This window comes from Schistocerca nitens, chromosome 9 (assembly GCF_023898315.1).
Source record: "Schistocerca nitens isolate TAMUIC-IGC-003100 chromosome 9, iqSchNite1.1, whole genome shotgun sequence".
NCBI classification, from domain to species: domain Eukaryota; kingdom Metazoa; phylum Arthropoda; class Insecta; order Orthoptera; family Acrididae; genus Schistocerca; species Schistocerca nitens.
This window is the reverse complement of record NC_064622.1, coordinates 409542500-409567941: the sequence shown is the minus strand read 5'-3', so window position 1 is coordinate 409567941 and position 25442 is coordinate 409542500. Positions and strand designations below refer to the sequence as shown.

General features: G+C 39.9%; 1 protein-coding gene across 1 annotated transcript in view; it reads right to left on the bottom strand.

Moving 5' to 3' along the window:
* LOC126204278 (PR domain zinc finger protein 1-like) overlaps positions 1 to 25442 on the bottom strand; it is an 87408-nt gene that overhangs the window by 5770 nt on the left and 56196 nt on the right. The window contains exons 3-7 of the mRNA XM_049938666.1: positions 5341 to 5460; positions 4923 to 4958; positions 2882 to 3007; positions 2163 to 2289; positions 319 to 574 (exon numbers count right to left, since the gene is read on the bottom strand). Coding sequence (XP_049794623.1) covers positions 319 to 574; positions 2163 to 2289; positions 2882 to 3007; positions 4923 to 4958; positions 5341 to 5460 — 665 coding nt within the window. The remainder of the gene's footprint in view (positions 1 to 318; positions 575 to 2162; positions 2290 to 2881; positions 3008 to 4922; positions 4959 to 5340; positions 5461 to 25442) is intronic.

The window sequence follows — 25442 nt, the reverse complement described above, 5'->3', positions numbered from 1 at the left end:
AAACAGAACTCAGTGAAGCCTGAATATTACTACTTTTGAAGTAGTGTAAATGTAAATATGAATTGATATTTGCAGTGGATGTTATACTGAAAATGATAACCTTGGAAACTGGCATTATATTTAAATTCAAAACAGGAGATGTCTTTGTTCTTCCCACCACATGCTCACCAGCCTTTTTGTAAATGTGAGACTACCACTTTAAACTGTATCACAGCACATTTTATTCTGTGCTGGTATGAAAGTTCAGTAAACTGAGAGCTTTATGATTATGATATTTCCAGAAATTTCATAACTGTAATCATACTTTTAATCCCTCACCTGAAATCGAGGACATAATTATCACTGTCTGAATCACTGCTGTCCTCAGGTGGTGTGAAGGCATCATCATGATATTCGTTGCTGTGGTAGCCCTCATCAGAACGCACAGAACCATCTGCCGTAGGAGTGAACTGTGTGGTTCTTGGTTCATACGGTGCTCCAGCATCCTTACTGGGAGGCCGCGTTGGGCTGGCTGCAGCTGTTGTTGATACCTCAGGCAGTGAGGCTGGAGGTGCCACACCATTAACCTGCTGTCCTGTTTCAGAAAATTTTGCATCACTCAATTGGTAAGTCATTGTGTCCTTGCAGAGAATGCTTCCAGTTTCAGTACAGAAAATGCATATGTTTTTATATTAAGATATTTGTTCCCATTACTTTGTTATTTGTTCTGTGTTGTGTAATGTCAGGTATCAGTAATACAAAAGTTTTTTTGTCACGGTGTCACTGGGTGAGCACACACTGAGGTGACAAAAGTCGTGGGATACCTTCTAATGTCATAATATTGTGTCAGACCTCATTTTATCCAGCATAGTGAAGCAACATGACATGGTATGGACTCAACAAGTCGATGGAAGTATCCTGCGTAAAATAATGAGACATGTTGCCTTTGTAGCTGTATGAACTGACCTCTCAATTATTATAAATGTTCAATGGGCTTCATATTGGGTGATCTGGTGGCTAGATCATTCACTCAAATTGTACAGGTTGTTCGTCAAAGCAACCGCGAACAATTATGGCCCACTGGCACATTGTCGTCCATAAACATTCCATCATTGTTTGAGAATTTGAAGTCTGTGAATGGCTGTAAATAGACTCTGAGTAGCTGGAAATAACCATTTCCAGTCAATAATTGGCTCAGTTGCACCAGAGAACCCTGTAGACTCCGTATAAACATAGTCCACACCATTACAGAGCCACCACAAGCTTGAAAAGTGCTTTGTTGACAACTTTGTTCCACGATTTTGTGGGGTCTGCACCACACTCGATCCCTATCATCAGCTCTTACCAACTAAAATCCAGACCCATCTGACTAGGCCACAGTTTTCCAGTCATCTAGGATCCAGTTGATATGGTCACAAAACCAGGAGAGGCACTGCAGGCAATGTTGTGCTGCTAGAAAAGGCACTTGCATCTGCCATTAGCTGCCAAAGTCAATTAATGCCAAATTTTGCCACACTGTCATAATGGATACATTTGTCTTACATCTCAGATTGATTCCTGTCATTATTTCATGCAGTGTTTTTGTCTGTTAGCACTGACAGGTCTACACAAATACCGCTGGTCCCTGTCATTAAGTGAAATCCTTTGGCCAATGGGTTGTCTGTGTTGAGAGGCAATACCTGAAATTTGGTATTCTTGGCCCATTCTTCAAACAGTGGATCTCAGAATACTGAATTCCCAACAATTTTCAAAATGCATCTAGTGCAACTACCATTCTGCATTCCTAATTCCCATCATGTAGCCATTATCATATCGGAAACCTTTTTCACATGAATCATGTGAGTGCAAATGACAAATGTGTCAAAGTGTTGCCCTTTTGTACCTTATGTTTGTGATACTACCACCATCTGTATATGTGCATATTACTATCCCATGACTTCTGTCACCACAATATACAAAACAGTTGGTTATCAGTTTTCAGCATGCTGTTTGGAGTTTCATAAATACTCAGTCCTGAAGATGTATTCCTAGTTATTATGAAAAAATCATTAGCAGATGAATCCTTAACTCTCAGCCAACCCCCTCCTTCAAACATTCTTGGAACAAATGGTTATGTATGAAACTAATGTAGATAAAGATGACTAACAAAAAATGCACAAAAATGAGTATAAATTATGACTTACGTATTCTCTGCAACATGAGCTCCCCAGTCAGTGGGTAATTAAGCCTTTCTGCAAACTCTCGACAGTACCACACTAACAATTCTTGGTTGGGTAGGATTGGCTTGATTGTGTAAAAATAGATATTCATCTGTAAGAAGAAATTTTGCATAAATGATAAATTTATTGTATGCAACTGTTTTTATTGGTGGAAGTTTTGAAACAGAGCTAAAAAAAATTCAAATGTTTCTTAACTTAATGAAAAAATTAAATTCTCTGTTGCTATTTATAGAAATGCTTTTAAATACTTATAAATAAATTTGTTAGATGTTTTCAGAATAATACAATGCTTTTCCAATGCATGTTGAATTATCTGTAAGACAAGGAGTTCTAATGGACAAATTATCCTCCACCTACTTCATTTCTTATTAATGAGCACACTGCTGTAATTTGAAGACAAAAGCTGCTTTCTCTCTTTAACTGTTGCTTCCATGTTCATATTCATTTATCCTCCATTAATTAATTACTTTTATGTGTATCCCTCCAAAAATCTGTCTTACTTTTTTCCCACTGTTAAAAGTTTTAAAAAGTAAAATTGTGATTTTACAGAGTTAACAAATAAATTTCTTTGGGTCTGATGTTGCACATTCCTGTTGACCTTGTTTTTTTACATTTTATTTACTAAAATTATGAAAAGAAAATGGCTATTCCTGTCTTATATATAAAAGGAGATAAATGTTCACCTTGTACTGGCAGGCAATTAGATTTTGAGACTCTGATGAATATGCTGGGTTTACAAATCGCATCCAGTTGGACTTGCTGACATCATAACCATCCATATAATAATATAATTCATTGTCCTTGTAGACCTAAAATCACAAAAGTGGTTGCATTTTAGATAGATGGTAAACAATACTTGTTACATGTGTTTTTAATCAGTCTATTCAGTATGAATTAATTAGCTATGATGTGGTGTCAATTATATGTTTGTACTGAATGTGGCAGAATACAATGTATGAATGGAATGAATACTTCATTCATATTGTTTCATTATTCTTTTTTAAATATATAACCAAGGCAAAAAAAAGTGAAGCATGCATTTGTATATGAAAGGCAGGAAAACTAAAACTCTTAACATGTATATTCAATAATGTATAGAGCATTGATTTAAAAAATGAAGGATATAATAATTGCCATGTGCTTTTGCTTTCCACAGTTTTTTGGTTTGTTTAAACATCTTATTTTATATGTGCTTGCTTCTAACACAATTGTTTTAATTCTGGACACTTAATTGAAACATTCATTCAGTTAACATCATGAGATACATGTAAGATGTGGTATACTAAATCAACCAGCTATTCTTCTATTTTTTCTGTATGATGTGTATACTAAATATTTATCAGTTTTAGAAAATAGAATATGCTATATTTGTATTAAAAACAGATAATAAACTTCACTACATGCAGTTGAAAACTTCACTGTTTTACATCCTTGTGCAACTGCAAAGCAAGCTTGTCATTTGTTCTGTTCTGACAGATCCAACAATGAATGTATATTATAGTAAGAAAAGGTATGCTGAACACTGTTATAGCTACAGAAGCGATCAATACATTATTGTTGTTGAAGTGCAAGATTTATTTAAAGTGAGCTGACACTGAAGACAGTATTGGAAATTATGCTTCTGGGGCCATAACATGCTGATTGGTCACAGAGTAAAAGGAGTAAGGGAATAAAATAATTCATGAAGAAGGTTGCACTTATGAAGAAATAGCAAAAAGCATGGGTGCAGGTGTTGCAAAGTTGGGTGTGAGGAAAACCCACAAGCAGTATGAAGAAATAGGGTTAACCAAAACTGCTCAAATAATCAGCAGAATACCAACACTGACTAATGAAGACTTTAAGATTGTTGACATTTTGCTGAAGATGCACATGCCTTCTTGAAGACTTCAGAGGTTGAAGTTTCTGTTCGAACAGTCAGATCATAACTTTGTGAAGATGGTTTACAAACAATGACTCCCAGAAACAAACCTTGCCTGAACAAAATGCAGAGGCAGAAATGTATGCAATGGGCCTTAGCACACAGGAAGTGGATGTAAGAGAACTGGGCTACAATCATCAAGCGATGAGACTAAGATCAGTATCTTTGAACGTGGTGGAATTAAATTCATTCATTGTAGACCAAGCGAAGACTTGTTGTCTGAGTGCATCACTGCCACTATGAAGCATACCATCTGTTTCAACGTGTGGGGCTGCATGGCAAGACATGGCAATGGGTGTCTGTTACAGGGCAACATCTGTACCAAAAACACTAAGAAGAGGTTATAGTGCTCAAATTGCTGCCACATATCCACAATTTGTTTCAAGATAATAGACATCAGTGCAACTTTCAACAAGGTGGTGCACCATGTCACAGCACTAGAATCAATAAGACATGGCTTACTGACCACCAGATTAGTGTGCTGATATGCCTGGCAACAGTCCCCACTGCATCCCAATTGAGAACTTGAGATCAAGATTGAAAATTATGGCTTCATGAATCCCAGTAACCAAAGTGAGCTGCAAGAGCCCATAGGCAGTTCATGGTTCAGAGTGACCAAACCAGAAGACCTTTGATGATGTTGACGGACTCCTGAATGCAATATTCAATGAATCTTTACAAAGTGTCCAGAATTAATTCTGCTATTGTATATGTGCCTTAATTTCTATCTTTTAACTAGCTTACATATTATCCTTGTGATCTAATTGTGAGTAGCTTCAGATATGTGAAAACAATAATCATTGTACCTTAGGCCAGTGTCCCAGTTCTTCTTTAATTTGCACCTGATTGTGTGTTTTAGAAGGATGACATGAAAAGAAGTGGAAAAACAAGCAATAAGAAAACAAACCCATACACCAGTGTCACAAAGATTTTATTATTATTACTGTTAGATTGTCTGATATAATTTAATGTGTAACAGCTTGTTGAAGATGCAAAGTTTTGTGTGGAGTGTATTATGTATTGACCATATCATGATGTTTTAACACATAAAGAAACCCAAATAATGCATTAACTTCTCCAGCAATAGGAAATGAAAGTAAAAGCCCAGCCACCTTCTAGTTGATGCCATTGGGAGGTGGTTAATTTGTGCCATGGTTACAGGTAAATATAGTGGTTGTTGGTTTGTTGATTACTATATGTACACATGTCATGTTGAGTACTTACCCTCCAGAAATATTTTCTGTTGGCAGTGCTGGGAACAGCATCCTTAGCATAAACTTCTCCAACAAGAGGACCAAATCTGGTTCCTGGTGGTATGTACCCAGTACTCCAAACACCTTGTACCTAAAATGAAAGAAAAATGGTAAAGTTAATAAACTGCTTACCTGCATAATGTGTGGCACAAATGGTCTTTGGCATAGAAATAAAGAGAATCAGTCAGAAAAAAACGTAACAAGAATAAACAATATCAAAAATGCATGAATAGAAGAGAGATGAAATAAGCATGAACCAATCTGTGGCAAACAACACATAATTGTATGAAACTAAGTCATGGGTAGCTACAGAAGTCCACATCGTAGGCTTACCTGAAAGAAGATTATATAAAGTACGATCAAAAAGTTTCCATTTGAGGGCATTGCTGCAGCATACATGCAATGTAGGGAGACTCTGGTGCGGGTTGTGTACTGTGGCGATGTTATCAGCAAATGCAGGGCCAATATGCTGTTATTTTTGGCTGCCGAAAGACAAACTCTGGTAGACATCCATCATACAATGAAGAATGTATGTGGGGCAGCACGTCTGTCAAAAACTACCAATGTGGAATGAAAACTGCGACAAGGGGTGCTGCTGCTTCAGGATAAAAGCACATCCCCATATCACAAATGTCATAATGCAGAAGTTATGCTAACTCAAATGGGAGAAACTCAAGAGCCTGCCCTACCTCTCCTCGTACAACTATCATGCCTTCGGTCTCTTAGAAAAGAGGTGAGGATTCCTGTTGGATGAGGATGTGCAGCGGGCAGTTATGGACATCTTCACACAACAGGAGACAGTTTTTTACCAAGCAGATATCTTCAACCTGGTGCATTGGTGGGATGGATTGTCTCAATGCTCACAGTGATTTTGCCTACTTGGCATACTGATTCTGGACAGTACAGCCTTTGAATGGAAACTTTTTTGTAGGCCCTTATATACTCCCTTTAGCACATGGAATTAACTTACTGACCAAGTATCGGAACACGATAAAAATTGTAATTTATGTGGAAGATGAAAGTATGGTTTGGTCTCTGGGGTGCACCTGCTATTCACTGCGTACAAAAGTAATTATTGTAGAAACGTTAAGCTTATTCCACTGTTAAAGAAAGGAGGTTATTAGAAGAAAGGAGGTTATCAGATGGACAATGATGTGGGCAGGACTGATTCGTAACCATTTTGCCTCACAAAGTCACAAGCCATGTATGATTTGGCACTCTCCTCACACTCCCTTGGGCTCTTGGTAAGACCATTAAAATATTTGCACTGCACCCGTCTGGGCTTGGTGCCTCCAGCTTGGGTCGTCAATCGGCCTTGTTCAGCGAAAAAAGCAGCTTTAGTTTCACTTAAAGAATTACTCCTGCAGTAGGCTATTCTACGGAACTGATCACGGAATTTTGTTAACCGATTAGGGAAAACGAAACCCCATTTGTTATTTTAAGAAACTTCACGCTTGCATTATAGATACGCTTGAAGGTATATCTAGATCGTAGGAGAAAGAAGAAGAAGAAGAAAACGTTTTAACAGATGAAGAATTAAAATTTATAACTACTACCACGTAAACAGCACAATGAAGATATATATGTACGTTGTGATGTTGCAACCAACCTTCCGGTTGATGAGAGCTCTACTTTTTACTTTAGTCGAAGTATAACTATTATTGGACAGGCAACTAAATAGAGCTATTGTTAGTTTTGTGGACTATATATCGTTGATAATATTGTTGTGTTGCTCCCAGCTTGGTGCAAGCCTTTCGATTTGACACCTCTTCGATAACTTTTCTATCTACTTGATGTGCAGTGAATGCTGCTTCACGGTTTTATTAGGACTTGCCGAAAACTAATAGTGGTATTCTTCATTGACAATAATGTGGGATACCGTATTTATAAATTATAATAAACATAACGAACAGTACAGTCGAGGTCAATAATACAGAACTGCTGAAAATGAATTTCAGAAATGTTTGCAGGATTTACGCCGGATCGAAAATTATTACGAAGCCGTAACTCTCTTAAGTATGCATTTCGATTTTCCCTCCCATTTTCATTTCTCAGGCCGACGCTTAATATTATAGCGCTGCCGTCGTGCGCCGCTGCAGAGTTAGCGTTGAGGTTCCAGAAGTCGCCGACAGATGGGTCTGCGTCTGCACCAGTCGGGTGCCTTCCCGGGTTGGCGCCAACTAGACAGTTCCCCTGGCGTCGCATTCGGGCGAGCACACGAGGGAGCGGGTCTGGCGGAATATATGCAGGAGCAAATCAGTCTGGGCTGTCGTTATATCTGTCAGTTTGCACTGCGGGGTCTCAGTCAGCACAGGTTACAGGAGGGTGGTAGCGCATTTCTGGCGGAGGCTTTCTTTGGTAGCTAAGACTGACGTAGCTATTGAGTGTCCTCCCAGCTGCGTCCGTAGCTGGTATTGAACTAGTTTGCGGAAACACTCGCCCTGGTTAAAGTAGTGTAATTTATGTCTAATATGAAGTAAATTTTCGGAAATTCCAGCATGTGAACTCGCGAATCAATGTACCAACCGACAAAAATCTAATTGTTGCTCTTATCGTTATCTGGCTTTACCATGTTTGTATTTTGTAGTTTACTGGGATTGAAATTTTAGCCCCAGTTTCTAATCGAAGCGGAGAATGGCGGAAGAAATTACAGTTTATATTTTTGGACCGCCATTCCCGTAGTAACATCTTACATCTCGGTTCTGCCTTTACGTTAAGTCTAACGTGAGCTGCTACGGTAAGCCGGTAGTACTCTCGCCTGACAGCGGGACAGATGCGTCTATCCGAGGAGATTGTTGTTCGGACTCTTTATGAGTTGTGGACCAAAGAAGGGACAAAGGGAGATTTGGGCAGGGTGCAACGTAGGAGAGTATTGATATTATTGTTGTTGACACTATGCTGTTTAAATTTAAAGTAAGTGAAGAGGTAAGAATAATCAGTCAAGTTACCAACAGAGGCGAGAGAATTATATGTTCGTTTTGTTTGATATTGTATCGACGTCGGGGGAAATGTTCAAAACGGAACAGCACCAACATAATACCAAAGAAGAAACGTTGGTTGACACCTGCTACAATTCTTCACGTGGAAGTGGAAATTTAGCGTCTATCTGCTATGGTGAAGGAACTTGTAATCTCATTTGCTGTAGCAGGCTCTTACGTCTGTTAACTTCCATTTTTTTCTGTGACAATTTCATAAACGATGTTGGTTTATTCATGGAATTAAGGTAACTTTTGTATCTATCGGTACGTATAAAGTGCTTTCATTTACTAACGTACTTTTCCTTAAATTTGACGTGTTTCGCCAGCTTCATAATTACCTGTGATGTTCTGTTTTGCAGACTCGCCTCTGCGAGATCATCATTTTTATAATGTTGTTCCAGAGAAGCAAACTTCACGTGCCAGATATGACTTGGGCCTGCGTAAAAACGGTCAGCTTTTTGCCGAAGGTTCACACTTCACACAAACATCTCCCCGTTTTAGGTTCTATGTTTTTTGGCTACGTCTTGACTTCTCCTACGCTCATTCCACAACAGACGCTGTGTGTTTTCTTTACTCCTAGCGTAGGTCAGACTAATACCACTAATTAGCGGGTAGCGAAAGCTCAGATTTGTCTAAAATTTTAATCTGGCGGTGCGCCACAGAATCCAAGCATGAGTTTGCCGGTTGGAATTGTTTGCACCAATTATTATTATATCGGTGTTCGACAAGATAAAAAAATCTGAGTAGTTTCCAAACGTCATTGGCAATTAAAAGAACCAATTTGTTTGTGAATTACTTATATTTCACGCAAATTTCTGCTCAGTAGGTTTAGCCTGGCCCTTGATCTCTTCTGCTGAGACGATAAATGCCGTGTGTTTACTTCTAGCATAATCAGATGAGCAACAACGCCGATTAATGGCGACCGAAAGCTGACTATTAAAAAGGATATACTCTCCAATTCGCCCAGACGTGCTTGAAGTTTTAATCGGATTGTGCGCTAGAGAATCGTAGTAGGATTTTGCGGAATTATTGTGATAATTACAACTGTACCGATGTTTCCCTGAATGGGAAATCTAAAAAAATTCCAGCACGAATTCGATTACCTGTGCTCTGGAGCGCCGGTTTTCGGACAAAATTTTTCCGTCGGGAACAAAAACAAGAAATTAGGTTTTGTACGTCCTCTCACCACATTTACGTTCCTCTATTTCCCCATTTAATACGCTCTAGACGCTATGGGAAACCCCGCTCTCGTAACTTTGGCGGTTATTCCGTACGCAATATGTGCGAGTGCTTTATCGCATGCTTCGTGAACTCTTAATTGTAGGTTCCATGATCCACTTTAGAGTTGTGCATGTACAGAGGCGATACGGACACGAGATGTAGAGCGACGTTCTTTGGTAGGGCTCATTTTGCAAAGAGCAGATATTAAGCAAGGTATTCAGTCTGCTTCAGAACGAAATTATGGAGCTAACAACTGAAACCTAGTCCTCTGGATGGAATATTTCTCGTCACAACATTTTATCGAGAATATGCCTCAAGATGAAATACTGCTGTGAGGAAAATTCTTTCCCTTATGGGCTGTTATTATGTATGTATGAAGCACAGGAGAAAGGAAGTGTATACGTCATTTTTTATATTTGTAAATCAGACTCAGCGTATGTAGAGTAAACTTGTTTATAAACCGAGCAAGAAATTTCACAGTGACAATAACGTACTCAAATTCAGCACTTTTTCCAGGTTTATTTCGTTCTGTAGCTAGCGAACTTCCTTTTCTCTGCTCTTATTCTTAGAAACTATTTTAATAAAAGATACATCCGTCGATTTCTTAGAGTATTTATGAAGACTACTGAAAATTTCACTTAACATGCTTATCCTTGTAGAACAAGAAGTTGGTTCGTTATCTTATTGATCTTTGCTGAGATTTGTTTGTAATTGACTTCCGGTATTGATCTACTTTACAAAAATAAACGCTTGATATAAGCCGAGGGATTTCTTTTGCAGTCATCTGGCAACGTTCGTCACTCTGCTACTTTATTTATCTAGTCGAATTCGTTTGCCTTTGAGCTATACTCTGCTTCCCTTTTTTGCCTATTAACCAATTCTGGTATACTTTTAATTTTATGGTCTCTCATAACAAGAAAAGTAACAAATATAATCTGTTCCTGTCCTGTATGTGATCCGCTACACCATCTCAGTCAGATTATCTTCACTTTCATTGCCCTGATTTTGAAGATTATAATAACCGTTTCCTTCATTTTTCTTTTTTCCTACTGTTATGTTAATAATCTTAAACATCTGTCTCAAACGAGTTTGTCGAAACCATATTGTGTATAAAGCCATCTTGCAAGGGGTGGCCGTGAAGACGACGTGAAACTGTTTGTTTCGTGGACTACAGTGAGAAACAAATGTCTGCTAATATTTTGTTCGGCAGTCGGTTGTGTAAAATTTGAGTTGCAGCTAAGCTCCAAACCTGTTGAACGTAAACTGCGTTTGAGTGCGTTTACTGTCATGTGTGGATAGCAAAATTAGTTAATCCAGTGGCTTTTAAACTCGCGAGGTGCTGCCCAAAATGACTCTGAACATGACAGGTACATGTTAGCTGGTACCGTCAGTGTTTTAGCACGACTACAGGGTAAAAAGATCAGGTGCTGCGATACTGGTGTAATTGGGTCCTTTTAAATGCACATGGATTGCATGTATATGCTTCCGTGAAATGGCGTTAGTGGAATTAACGGGAGCACGCCACTGTTGTGTGCAATGTTTCTGATAAAGAACTGTAATTGTCATATGGGCAGCGCCTCAGAAAACTCTGTGTTGGGAAGTACAGGTACCGTTTGTTTAGGTATGTTACTCATTGCAGTGTTTCGTCTTTTCCAGGTAACGAGAACTTCAGGTCCAACATCAAGGAGGGACGGAACACTATGATAGACATGTTCAACCGATTTCAAAAGTTCTGAGATCCAAAAGAGCTGTACCGTCGTTTGATGAATCTGCAGATTTGGCAAAGTCGACTGTTTTACAACGAGAAGTTCGAATACCATGCGTGGAATTAAGTTTCTCAGATGCTGACTATTAGATGACACAGAAAATGTTTAAATGACATATCCGTTGCTCGTTTCACTGGATAATTCTGAGACGATTAGCACCATATCAGTTTTATATTTGAGACGAGCTCTGTGAGAAGCAGTGGATCCAATAGAGTGAGAAAAAGGAAGAGGAGAGAGGGAAACATTTTCCACTGTCAGATAAAGGATATTATTCTGCTTTGAGGACTACATCGTGGTATTCCATAGTGCGATCTAGTAAAACCTTCGCGACTGTATCAAACGGCTTCGGCGTTGTGTTCGGACGTCGAAGTTTTGATACGCTACGGACACGTGGGTATAAACGCAAAAGTAGTTTTATAACGGGGAAAAAATAATTCATGGTCGTATTTTTCGCTGTAGGATGTGTTTGTTGACCTTCAACAAACTTCTTTAATTATTATCTCTAGTGGTTTATTTTCGTGCTCGCCAAATCACAGACCAACACCACTGTTAATAGAGACTTCTCATGATTAGTTTAGAGGTGGTGTGATCGCTTAGTAGCAAATTAGGAACACGCGGATATCGGACGTTTGTACTGAATTAAAACTGACTGCTGAAATGGGCATCGAAAATAGTCCGCAGCAAATATTTAACTGCTAGGCTACCCAGAAGCACTCCTCGTTTTAACACAATGTATTCGTCTTCCTTTGCTTGTCATCCGCTGCCTTAAATACTGTTTGTGAAAAGCGAAAACCTGGGTTGGAATACATACTTGGTATCCATATCAAAGGCTTATCTCTCCTCTCTCCACCTTTCCTCACCAGACCGCCCTCCCCCCGTCTCTTATTTTCACTCACTGCCAAGTAAACGCCAACAGTAACTCAGTTGGATGTGAGGAAATTGTGCTGTGAAAGAACCAGCCCGCCATTTGTAGGTCGTGTTTTAAGGGTGAAAATTTTAATTCGTACGGTCAGACCGATGTTATAATTGTGCTCCTCCTGTAAACGGTATGAAGTCCCAACTACGAGTATTAAGCCAACTTCCGTGCAATTAGGTTTTTGCGCTATCGCTGCACGCAGCTCTGGACCCGATGCGGAAAGGTAAGAGAGATCTTCTCTTTCACTCTAACCATTTGTTGAAGACCAGATATCAACACGTCGCGGAATTTGTGCCATTAAAAATATTACATATGTACTGATCACTAACAATGGTGTAACGATGCGTGGCATGTCACCAGAGGACACTATTACTGTATGTGCAAATTAACAGCCGGCCGCGGTGGCCGTGCGGTTCTGGCGCTGCAGTCCGGAACCGCGGGACTGCTACGGTCGCAGGTTCGAATCCTGCCTCGGGCATGAGTGTGTGTGATGTCCTTAGGTTAGTTAGGTTTAAGTAGTTCTAAGTTCTAGGGGACTTATGACCTAAGATGTTGAGTCCCATAGTGCTCAGAGCCATTTTTTTGCAAATTAACATTTATTTAACAAGTAGAAAGATTCCTAGTGTGAATAGTTTCTTTGACTTGCCCTATGTAACACGTCCCAAAGCGTTCTGTGCCCTTAAGTAATATCTAAGCTGCAAGCAGAAAACACATTTTTATTGGAAACTCGTCCGCGTTTGCATTAATTTTTGCTATCGGTTGCATCGGAACTCTATGGGCTCAGTCCAGAATAAACTGATACCTGTCTCAGGACGAACTTTTCAGAAATGATGCTGGACAAGGTGTATCGGACACGCACACACGACACACGTTAATATTTTAAGCAAACTGTAAATTTAGCGCTCCTACACAACGGTCGAAAGTCGCCGTTACTGCAACCGGAAAAATAAATGAAAAACAGAAATAAATGTACTATTGGCATTTTAAGCCAAATTTTTCAAACCTCTTCTTTTGATTTATCATTCGGCACTTGTTCACGATTAACAATTTTGAAGATCATATTTCTCTTTTTTTTGGTATTTGCTTGCTTACAGCCATCGATATAACGTGTTTAGTGTGTTTTTACACCGTGTTTTGTTTCTTTTCAGTATTAATCGATTCTTCATCTCCGTGTGTTTCTTGTACACAGAGTATTGAATAATCTGTGCCACAGTTGTAGTCTTTGTCATGCACTATTATTGTTTCCACCCACTGTTACCTCCGTTGCCAGATTAAGTCCTTCTAGCTCCATTTTTCCGTAACATTCTTTCCGAAGCTAATCTGTATAGAATCTATTCGTTTCGTACGTTCTTGCACCACATATTTTAAAAATTTTACGTAACACAACACTGTTAGTGGCATTTGTATATTTTTTCTGGTTCTGCCACCAGCATTTTCTTGATTACCATTGCACTGTCCTAGAACGCACGGTGTGAGAAACCTCTCGTTCTTTGAGTGAGTTAGACGTTTCCCTACTGGACAGATAATGGGCTGAATTTGTGTATGTTCACACAGACGATTTCCGAGCTAGAATAACAAACAACGGAAACAAGGAGATAATTTCCTTTATTTGCTGGGCGAAAGATCGATATTTAATTAATGTGATTGTGGCAGCTATTGCATTTGCAACCAAGTACCTACTGTGGTAACGATGTCAAACGGTAAATGCTATTGTAATAGTAGTAATGGATGCGGATCGTCGGTGAAAGAAGAAATATTTAGTGCGCAATGTGACCAGTGAATACTGAACGTTTCGTGTGTACATTACCGTTGAACATTCTAAACATATCACCTAGTTGATTATATGGACGAGTAAAACAGATTCATTTACATGTTTGTTATCTTATTACTGTAACAGTTAGCTTTGCAAGGCGAATTTAAACACTCCACGTACATTGGGAAAAGCTCTTCCCCAGCTTATTGCACATATTTCATCAATAATGACGTCAAAGTAAGCAAGAACTCGGAGAAAAACATCAGAAGTTTTGTTGAGAAAACAAACAGCGGCAAAGAAGATGGTTCAAATGGCTCTGAGCACTATGGGACTTAACAGCGAAGGTCATCAGTCCCCTAGAACTTAGAACTACTTAAAGCCAACTAACCTAAGGACATCACACACATCCATGCCCGAGGCAGGATTCGAACCTACGACCGTAGCGGTCGCGCGGTTCCAGACTGACGCGCCTAGAACCGCTCGGCCACACCGGCCGGCGGCAAAGAAGAAACACTTTATATTTCTACGAAAATAGTAAATCATCTTCAGGAACGGAAATGATTGCATCATCTCTTACTGATGTCGGAAACCCTTATTCTCTGTACTGAATTAACTGTAAGATAAAATATCTTTCAAACATTTTCATCTTCCCTAAATTCGTTTATAACGAAACGCACTTCGAGTGAGTTTATGCTTGGGCCAACTTTAAAAGATGAAACCTACTGCAAACGATCGTATTTCGCAGTGAAATAGGAAGTATTAACTTCCATGACATAATCTGAACAAGTATTTGGTCACAAATGTTCTTATCGAAGATAAACACGTTTGAAGCACATTTGATATAACTAATTTGACGTAGCATTTATGACGTCACTGTTGTTTACGCTTAAGGATGTGAGAAGGCGGTTTCGCTATCTAAGAACGATCGTTGACCATCGAAACTGATAGTGAAATAGATTGATCTTTTCAACATATTTTGCTTTAATTATTTAACAACTGTGGGGAAACAGCTTATCAAAGACATTAATTCCTTATTTGGCGATAGAAGTAGTCTCATCTTGTTTCGCTCAACAATCTCGCAACATCGACCTCTTATTTCCATCAACATACATCCGAGCCTTAGAAGAGGGAGGCTGAACTGAGGAATCAGTCTGTCATTCATCTACTGAAATGTGGAAACGTCTTCCAACTGCAAATCGATGTACTGGCAACCAGCGAAATGGAGAACATCCGCTCTATGATTTTGGCATAGTCGCAGCTCTTTCCTCTCATAACGAAGTTCACCGCGTGTAAATTAATGTGATGTGAGTGGGGTCTTCCGTGAGATTATCTAATCAGGTATAATATCGACTGGAAACCATTGATGTTGGCCGTAGTATCTTCTGTACTAGACGTTTGTCGTTGAAGTATCAACCAAAAGCGACATTCAGTTTCAACTAGTCGCAAATGTTCAATCGTAACATTGATTTAAATATTTTTTTTAGTCGTTACATTTTGTTACCGAACCGCAGGTTATAGAATTATGGAATGTGATGTATCGTAATTCAAAGCCTTCCCGATGCTCACAGTGAATGAAATGCCAGGCAAATGCAGCAGTGATATAGTGAAGAGGTACACTCTTGCAAGGCTTACATTCAAAACGCGTCTGGCTTACTGCCCTGTGTTAGAAGCGAGCAGTCAGCGCATTACTCTGTCGGGGTAGGTCGGCAATAAATTTCAGATACACAGACAAAACCAGCGCCTTGTCTCCTCGGTATACGCAGAAAGAGCTTAGCGCGTTGCTAGTAACGCAAGAGTAAATCACCCTGAGGAACCACTGCACGGAAAACCTGCACTAATTCCGCTATCTGTGTGTTGTACAAGTTTGTATTTCATCACCTTCGTTAGTAATTCGAGGGCATTACGAGGGTTGATAATAGCTTACTCTTTACCAGTTTGCCACATTTTCAGGCAGGTTGCTACCAGTGTAAAACCATGTGCATCTATCCGACTTGAGAGGCTCCGGAAACTATCGGTAGCTGCAGCATTGTAATGAGAAAATATCCGTTCTCTGCTTATGAATGGGAATCATTCCGCACTAGCGTGACTCGAAACGGCTGCCGGTCAAATTAGCATTTATATTTTCTTTCTTCTGCGCTATTGCGCCAATATCAACCCTCTTGACTAAATGAGCTTGGGATCAAAGTTTTCGTAGAACGCCTTTGCCATAATTTCAGCCGTCGCGCTCGAAGCGAAATTGCATCTATTGCCTTCCATCTCATGTTATGAAAGAAGTAAAAAAGAGAATGTAGTTTGTTCTTGATCCGCACATATCTTTGAATTTTTTTCCGCTGTTTCTCGTGGCTGAACTGAGAAATTCAACGATCTTGTAGTAGGTATGGAAAAAAGCGACCGGTTAAAACCTATTCTGGTATTTTAATTCTGAAAAACCAATAATTTTCGGTATTTGTTTGGCCTCGGTTATAACAGTTTTCTTTCTTTTTTACTAATAATCGGATAAAAAATCGGAATATCAATTTACCATAACAGCGGTGCTAAAATCTTTGGTTTTTAAATAAAACTTTCTTTAAAAAATTTTTCATTTGAATTAATTAAACAAAAAGAACGCTACCAATTTTACATTAAAAGTTACGGTATTATGTGTCTACCATTTCTGCGCAATAATGAAAGGAAAAGGATGTTATGGCAACAGTGATAAATATAAAACTTAACCACTCGTACATACTTTATGATAGAAATAGACAGTAGCTGATCTGCGTGCATACGCCTTTATCCGCTTATAGCCCTTGGAAAATGACAATTGAACGAAAAAAAAAAAGAGTACTCCGACCTCAGTTTTCACACTTAATCACTGACTTTTCGTAATGCTCAAATAGTGGTATTACCCTCGAATACAACATGTTTTTTGAGCAGAGTTTCAAAAAATTAGAATCAATAAGAGGACATTAGTGATTTTTCGTAGTGTTCAGCCCATTACTACTTTTCGAGAAAAATAGCAAACGGTGGACGGACTAATTTTTCTTTTATCTGCTTTATATTTGAAAGCTTAATGTAAAAGTCTGAGGAAGTCTTGGAACTTTTGAGTCATGGTTCGATGTCTACACTTATTACTGAAAATAACAGCAATAAAAAATCGAAACTGGGTTATTTCAGAAATCGGTTATTTTGAGCGATTTTAACAGTCAAGTTAAAAGCTATAACCGCCATCCCTTTCCCGTAACAGTCATAGTTGCGGCCTGCAAGAACTCTTTTAGTGGTTTCTCCTAGTTCGAGCCTTTCTCGTCCAACAATGTATTCGGTAGATAAGACTGTGGGAAGCGAGAATACGAATATGTAAATACAAAATGGGGATGTTCACTGTGGAATTTGTCTGATAATAGTCGGAAATTTTTGTTCTGAATGTGAGGATGAAGTTCTGGCAATTTTAGCGCCATTACGCTATGTTTTCATGGAAATATTCGTGGAATTGCGCTACGCCACATGGCTCAGTTTTACATTTAGAAGCAATTTTCCCTGCTAGTTTGTGAAAAAAGTTCCACTGTGAACATAGTCGTGTACTACCATATTGCACTGTACTCATTTTTTCAAGACTTACTGCATGCCGTTAAAAATAGATCGTGCTATTTAAAAGCCACAGGCGGTTTAATTCTTCGATAAATGAAAGTTTAAAAGTATCCGTCATTCAACAAAATATTTGCTCCTGACGTACTATCATTTATCGAGAACATTGTTTTGGTATCTTGCACTGTTTGTGAAAAATTTTTGGGTGTGCCCACATTAGTTTTAATATTTCGTAGCATGGAAATATGACAGCCGAAATACATTCGCATCGAGTGTTTCGAAACAGATTCGCGATTTCTCCTGGGCGCTACGGGGTATGCCATCGACAGCGGAAATTGGGTGAGACGACTGGTAAAAAAAGTAATAACAGTTGGCACTGGATTTGTAAACGGGACGAGCAAGCAATTAGTCAGACCAAATGTGCTGAAAATCGCGAATTCGGTTTCCTACGATAGCTACCGCGTAATCTGAAATATGTTCCCAGCTCCCGTGATTAATGGGCCCACTTTCAACGCTAAATTACCGGCGCCTGTCGTTCTTTGAATTATGGGAAACAACAGATAAGAAAGCGGTGGTCCACGAAGGTAAAAAGGTATTCACTCTGCACTTGCCAGAGCAAGATAGTTTATAAAGTCCTCGTTTTAAACGTGGTCCTTATTTACCAATGGGAGCACCTTACTTCAAATTGTGTATTGCCTTTGTGCTAATAAATCATAATGCTAGTGCTGAATTCTTTTAGGAAAGTCAAACTGGAGAGTTCACAGGGAGTCTTGCGTTATTTGAAGGTTTAGAACTATTAAAAACATATTTCACATTATTCGCTCGTAGATGCACAATGCTATGGTGTATGTACTTCGCTATTAACACATATCAGACTGTTTGCATGATTTTGATCATTGTCTGGAAACCACACCATGCAGTTTACACTTTAAAATGTGCTTATAGCCTACAACTAAAACCACCAATCGTTGTGCGGTGAGAGCGTTGTACTTCTGAACACGGAAAGCACTGCTTTATACAGTTGGCGTTGTGCTCTTGTGTCCGAGCTCCTAAGTCACTGGTTCCTTCTTGTCAGGCCGCTGCTGCCATGCGCGCGCATTGCAGACTAGACAGGTCAGACATACAGGGCGTGTTGAGTATTAGTGAACGAAGGTATTTTTGTATGTGGTACCTTAATATATACACTCTTCAGTATGTTGCCTACTTTTTCTCTGTGTCGAAGTCTTCCCAGAAACACGTCATATACTTTACGACGCGCCTCCGTAACTGCACAGTTAACTGAACTACGCTTGTCAGTATGGACAGAAGGTTTTGCGTCCACGCTTCAACACGTTAACTGCTGCGCAGGGGAAAATAAGCATTCATGGCTTGCTCTTGCTACCTGAACTTAAAGGTACTAACCCAACTAAAAACATTAGACTCTTGATAGCTATAATTATTAGCCTGTAAATAGGTAATTTCTGATGTAAGGTAGTTCAGTATACTGTCCTCCGTTATCAGTAGAAATATCTGCACATATGCACTGCATATCGCTATTTTTGTGAAAAATGCACCTCTTCTTATTTGTAATTACACACCGCACACATAAATCCAGTACTCATTGCAAATATACATTCTTAATTGCTGATCTTTTATAGAAGATTATTTAAATTTAAACAATTACAAATTAAATTTTCTTTCATCTTTATCTGTTTTACGCTTCGTGGTAATGTTCAGGGAACATGCACATTCATTGAACATTTTGGTACCGAAACATCTTCATTGTAGGCCAATAACTATTGAAATAGTAGCATATATAGCTGCAGATATATTCAACGAAGATTATCATCTATTTTGAAGACCATGAATGTGTTAAAAATCGTCATAGGGACGAACAGCACAAAATTCGCGGTCTGACAGGAACAAGGTATATATCAGTTTGTTAAAAGAGCTCGGACTGAAAAAATGCAGCTCCAGATTCAGAACCAGAGCATGTATAACTTTAAACGCACGTATCTCTATTCATTTGATTTTCTTAAAATGAAGGGTAATTAAATTTAGGGGGCCTTTAACGGGAGCTTATTTTATTCGAATTTCAAGTATTTTTTGAACACCTGAAGTTAGAAAAACATGCCAAGAAATTGACGTTTTTCAGTTAACTGCCATTCTTTCCGAGGTATTTTTCACAACCCCATCGTGGTGCCCCCCCTCCTCTCAGTTCATTCTGCTTTAAGAATTTTCGAACAGCCACGAGTCTATATAGTGCGTTGCCCAATCCAGGATGTGATTTGTTATGACATAATTCTTTTTTTCATACACGAATGTATGTATAATGAAATGATAAAATCCCCATTTTGAAAAAAACAATCCTTGTACGGAAAAAAATTCTGAAGTCCAGCCATTTTCCGTATCTCTCGACCAGAACCTCCTCTTAAACTCATATTTTCCCGCCACAACATATGCCGCACGAGCATGTGCAAACACAAAGGCAACTGAACTACGCCATGAGGGAAGACTATCGAAATTGTTTCACAGAGAGAGCAGTTCTTTGCTTATCTGCAGGTTAAGTCAGCCCAAGTCACGACTTCACAGCTCGTAGGGTGGGGAAGGGCGAGGAGGAGGTGGGAGGGTCACCACAGGTCTGGCAAAGCGCCCGTGAGGGAGCAAATGGATGAACTGGTTGCCAAGGCTTGCCGCAACCGCGAAAGTGAACGCGCGCAAGGAAATCCGAAACAAACAGCAGAAGGCGCAAGTAACGCCATTATCGATTACGGACTCCCTCTATGGTTACTGGGAGCTGGTCAGTGCAACAGTGAAAAAGAAAATACCAGTTCCATTATGAGCATTCGGCTGTGATTCGAGATTAAAATTCGCCACGATTTTTTTGTACGTAATGTTCTTTTGCTGTTGTAATATGCCAGTTATTCCAACAAAAAAAAACTAACTTTCGTCACAAGATAAAACGAAACCATTGCGCAAGAGATTTTTATTTTAAAAATCTCTCATCTGGATTCGCCGTGTTATTTCAAAAAATGGTTCAAATGGCTCTGAGCACTATGCGACTTAACTTCTGAGGTCATCAGTCCCCTAGAACATAGGTTTACGTAGTTCTAACTAACCTAAGGACATCACACACATCCATGCCCGAGGCAGGATTCGAACCTGCGACCGTAGCGGTCGCGCGGTCCCAGACTGTAGCGCCTAGAACCGCTCGGCCACTCCGGCCGGCCCGCAAGATAATGCCCGCCCCCACAGGGCGAGAGTTTCTACTATTTGATTTCGTGTTTGCCAAATGTACCTTGGCCAGCAAGGTCGCCGGATCTCTCTCCAACTGAGAACGTTTGGAGCATCTTGGGCATGGCCCGCGTACCATTCGGTATTTTGACGATCTAAAGCGCCAGTTGGACAGAATTTGGCACGATATCCATCAGGAGGACATTCAACAACTCTTGTCAATCAAAGCAAAGTCGAATAACTGCTTGCATAAGGGCCAGAGGTGGACTAACGCGCTTTTGACTTGCTCAGTACGTGAAACTCTTTTCGTTGAATAAATAATCCAGTTTTTCTGAAATTGTAATCATTTCCTTGGCTGCACACGTACATCACATCCACCGATTTCCGTCGCATTCGGATAATATCTCCGTGGTGCGTCTTTTTTTTTCTGTCATAAAGTATAACAGTCACCACTTCAGAGCGAAACGGCTACATTTTAATCTTTTTCCCTCTCTGGTAAATGTTTTGCCCAATCTGCTTTCTTTGACACCAATGACGATGTATGCGCTGGCTTCCTTCTGGCGCTCAGATTATTTAATTAGTGGCGTAGCTTCTACGATGTGTTCCTGCAGCCACGTATTACACAATCAATATGCAGTCTGATTAACTGCAGAGCGGTTTTCGTTTGCAAAATACTGTGCGCCATCTGGAGTGTTTATAGTCACACACAAGAAGTTGCTGGAATCGAGTTCGCGCCACACCAATCTCCAGGCGTGTAATTTAAATGCTACAGGTAGTAACTCTTCGGACCGTTATTGGGACCTCGGTGCTTTTGAAACTTAGCGGGACGTGATATATACGGCTAATTTCAGAACAGCTGTGGAGGGTATTCTTATCCCCATTAAAGTGGATGGCGTGCATGGAATATATCCTTTTCTTGGTGAAAACTCTTTTCGCTATGAAATAATTTCCCAACAGCCTTACTTTCAGTTGGGAAGAAGAACGTTTTCTGAAGTTATTTTATCAGGAATTGGGAAAGGGAAAGGAGGAGTACTGTCATGAATATTAAGCAAGGGATTTAATCACATAAAATTATTAGCAGCAGCAATAAGAAGTAAAAAACATATCTTGAAGTCAGGAGGAATATACTGTTGAATGAGATTTTTGTTCAGTCTCCAGTATCGCTAAAGCACAAGGGTGTTAAGGTATTTAGCGAACCAGCACAGATGAATATATCAGCTAGAGGAAAGCTCACAGTAGAATTTCTCGCGTAAGCGTACTGATGCTACTTCCTAGATACATTAAACGGACTGTCCAAATCGGAATCCACTAACACAATTCCTATAGCACTCATCGAGCTCAACACATGCTGATTTATCGTTATTTTATGACAAGCTCACCAATTGTAAACAAAACTGTCGGTTTGGAACAAATGAGGTGAGAGTCACGCTTGCCTTTGAATTGAATGCCTGACACGGAAATTGTGAACGTGTACTCCATTTGCCAGAAGAATGTACCAAATAGGCTGAAATATTTCATCTGATGCATTCGCATTCGAATCAAGTAACGGCGGAATCCGGTGCGTACATTAAAAATATTACCTCTGCAGTAAGTCACAAACAGAATTACTTTAAAAGAGCAAAACTATTTACACTGTAAACAGTTTCAGCGGAGAAATGTCACTATTACTCAAATTCTTACGGAAGAAAAGAGAAAGTCTGAGTCATATGTAATGTGGAGTTACAAATTTTGGCAACATGACGCTAACACCCGCTGCTCTTACAGCAAATGCAATCTTTTATCACGTAAATCATTGGCGGAATGTGAATTAAGTGTTCTCGCTAAATTTCAGAAGATGAAATAAGAAAGACCGAATCATTTGGATAATTTTGCGTGTTTAGATGAGTATAGACAGGAAAAAGAATCGGTTAATATGATGCTAAGTTATTAATTATATACTTTGGGTGAAATCCTTAGGAGTGAGTGACGTAATATTGAACGAATACTTGAAATCGTTAGGAGGAAAAGTGCATGCACGCAAGACTCAATCGCGATCTGTTGCTTGAATGCTGCTCGAGTGTTCGCCAGCCTTACGTAGAAGGAATTACTATTTCGAAGTGTGAACAGCTTTTCTCGTTGCTAAGATCGTAACAAGCCGCTACCGGCCATACAAAAGTGGAACAGAGATGCTTGGGGAATTTGAATGGGAAATGGCACAGGGAAATAAGTGTCTAATGCCTCATAGACAACGAGTTAATTACAGATGGAGCAGAGGCTCAGACGAGATAACGATAAGGAACCAACATGGCGCCCACCATTAGCGATTTACGGAAACCACGGGTAATCTAGATGTGAAAAGATTCTAACCCGCCCCCTTCGTGTGTACAAGGTTTCAACCGTGCTCCAGTTCGCTCGGTAATATAAATTTGTAACCGTTCTTTTCGCAAAATCCTAAAAGGTAAATTTAAGTAACAGATACCTGATTTTTCTGAATACTCGCCGTCGACGATACATCATGAACATCCGGCATTTGAACGGACGCATCATAGAGACCCTTTTTAATTGGACAGAGACTTTTTGGCCACCAATGTGACTAGAACGTAAATGCGATAACCTGGTCTGAATATCGTGCATCGCGCCTTCGTAGTATTCATCTACATCAAGAATACAAGTCATCATCTTACGACGTGCAAAAGTTTCTGGATAGGTTACACAGCCATTTCTTCTGTGACCTTCGTACATATCGAGTAGGTACTACGAGAATATGAAGGTACTGGGTCGTATGAATGATACGGAGAATGTACTTTATTCTCGGAATTTCGGAGAACTTTTTCAGGTTCAGATAAATAAAGCGAGTCGGAGAATACACTTCATCTGAGAATGTTCTCAGCTTGAGTACAAGGACTGGAGAAGTCGCTCAGCGCTAAGAACATTTTCTGAATTGGTATTAATAAAACACAGAGAAATTTCTCACAAGCGTAGAACACTCTGTTCTATGAAATGAGCTCTGTAGCATACTTCGAGCTGAGAAAGTTTTATTGAGATTAAGTTTTAGTGAGCTTTTTTTAGTAAATACGGCAGAATTTGTGGTGCTCTGAAGGCAAAAAATATATATTATCCCGACGAAATACTGAAGATAGAAACTGTAGAAGTGCACAATGGTTTAACAACAAAACATTATTTGGCTGGCGAACTACCTTCCCGAAAATCATGAAAGAAGATGAGGTGACCCTTTAGAAGAAGTGAAAATGAATACATTTTTGTAGTATTTTGTAGATCCAGGTTTCCAGACCGTTGTAGGCGGAGACATAGATTACACTAAACAGCTGCGTCATAGACATTTTCAGATGTTCATCATCATGTTTTCTTAAGGCAAAAATGTTAGGTTTTGTTATGTTAGAAATAATTAGCGGATCAGAAAAATCAGTAACTGTTTTATTACAAACCTAGCTATCTGTTTCTCGCAACGAAATCGCATGGCCGACCGCTTAAGTGCCTGTCGTGCAAGTGCACCATTATGCGTCATAATTAAACAAAATTATCTCGTTTTAGAAAACTCCGACAGAGTTCCGGTTTGAAGAAGACGAAAATGTATTCTTGAGATTTCGTTCGCATAATGTGTTCGTCTAACTTCAGTAATAAAAGAGTTCCCGAGACATCAGCTCCGTATTCGTACATCGAATAGTTTACCTGTTTGAGCGAGGCTATTGAAATGTGAGATTACGCGTGTCTTCTGTGGCGTACGCGGCAGACGACACACACGATCTCATGGAGGGGAGGTAGTGAGTAAGAACTGCCTCGTCAGAGAATATGCTTCGAATTTTTAATCATACGAAATTTAGAACTTTCTCAGGAAATGTACTGAGAATCTTCTGTGGAGAATAATCTCCTTTTTACTTAAACGTCCCATAGCTTTCGTATAGAGATTATCGAAAGGCATATTTCCCGTGCGACTTGCGCGAACTGAATAGAGATAATAGTGGCCTTTATTGGTACGAAGAACCGCCTACCATATACTGTGCAGGGGCTTATGGAGTTTATATCCACGTGTAGGTGCAGATTTTGATGCTGATGAACAACAAAAGGATGCGGTAAGGCACGGGAAATTTTGAATAAATGCGCTTGGCTGTTGGACTCTTTGCTAGGTGCCTATCGCAGCCTTAACCAGCAATGCAGGTGGTGGCAACTTGTGGACGAGAAGGTGATAATCGGCGGCCGCGCTGGGACGCGCAGTTTCCGGGTAGTCGCTGCGCTGTGCAGCGCGGCGTGCTATTCTGGTCTCTGGGTTTCGCGCGGCTAGCGCTGTCCCGGCCTTGGGGCTAGGTTATATTCCCGCCGCTGCACCAGCTATAAGCCCGCTTCTGCCGCAGTTCGCCTCTGCGAGCCGCACTCCACTTTGAGGGCACGCCAAAACTGCGTTCTATTTCTGAAAGCTGTGCCTCCATTCCTCTCACTTAGCTTCCCCCCACCCTCCCCCATCCCTCTTCCCCCGATTCCCCTTTTTTGTCTTTCTTCGAAAGTGAAAGCCCTCCTCACTTTTCTTTTCCTAAACGTGGCAGCAAAAGATTTCATGTTACATCTCTCCCCTCCTAATCAATGTCTATCTTCACCCGTTTAGAGCTCGAAAGAACGCGGGAGCTTATATCGTGCAATAGTATCATAACTACTGACCACAAGGATGTCGAA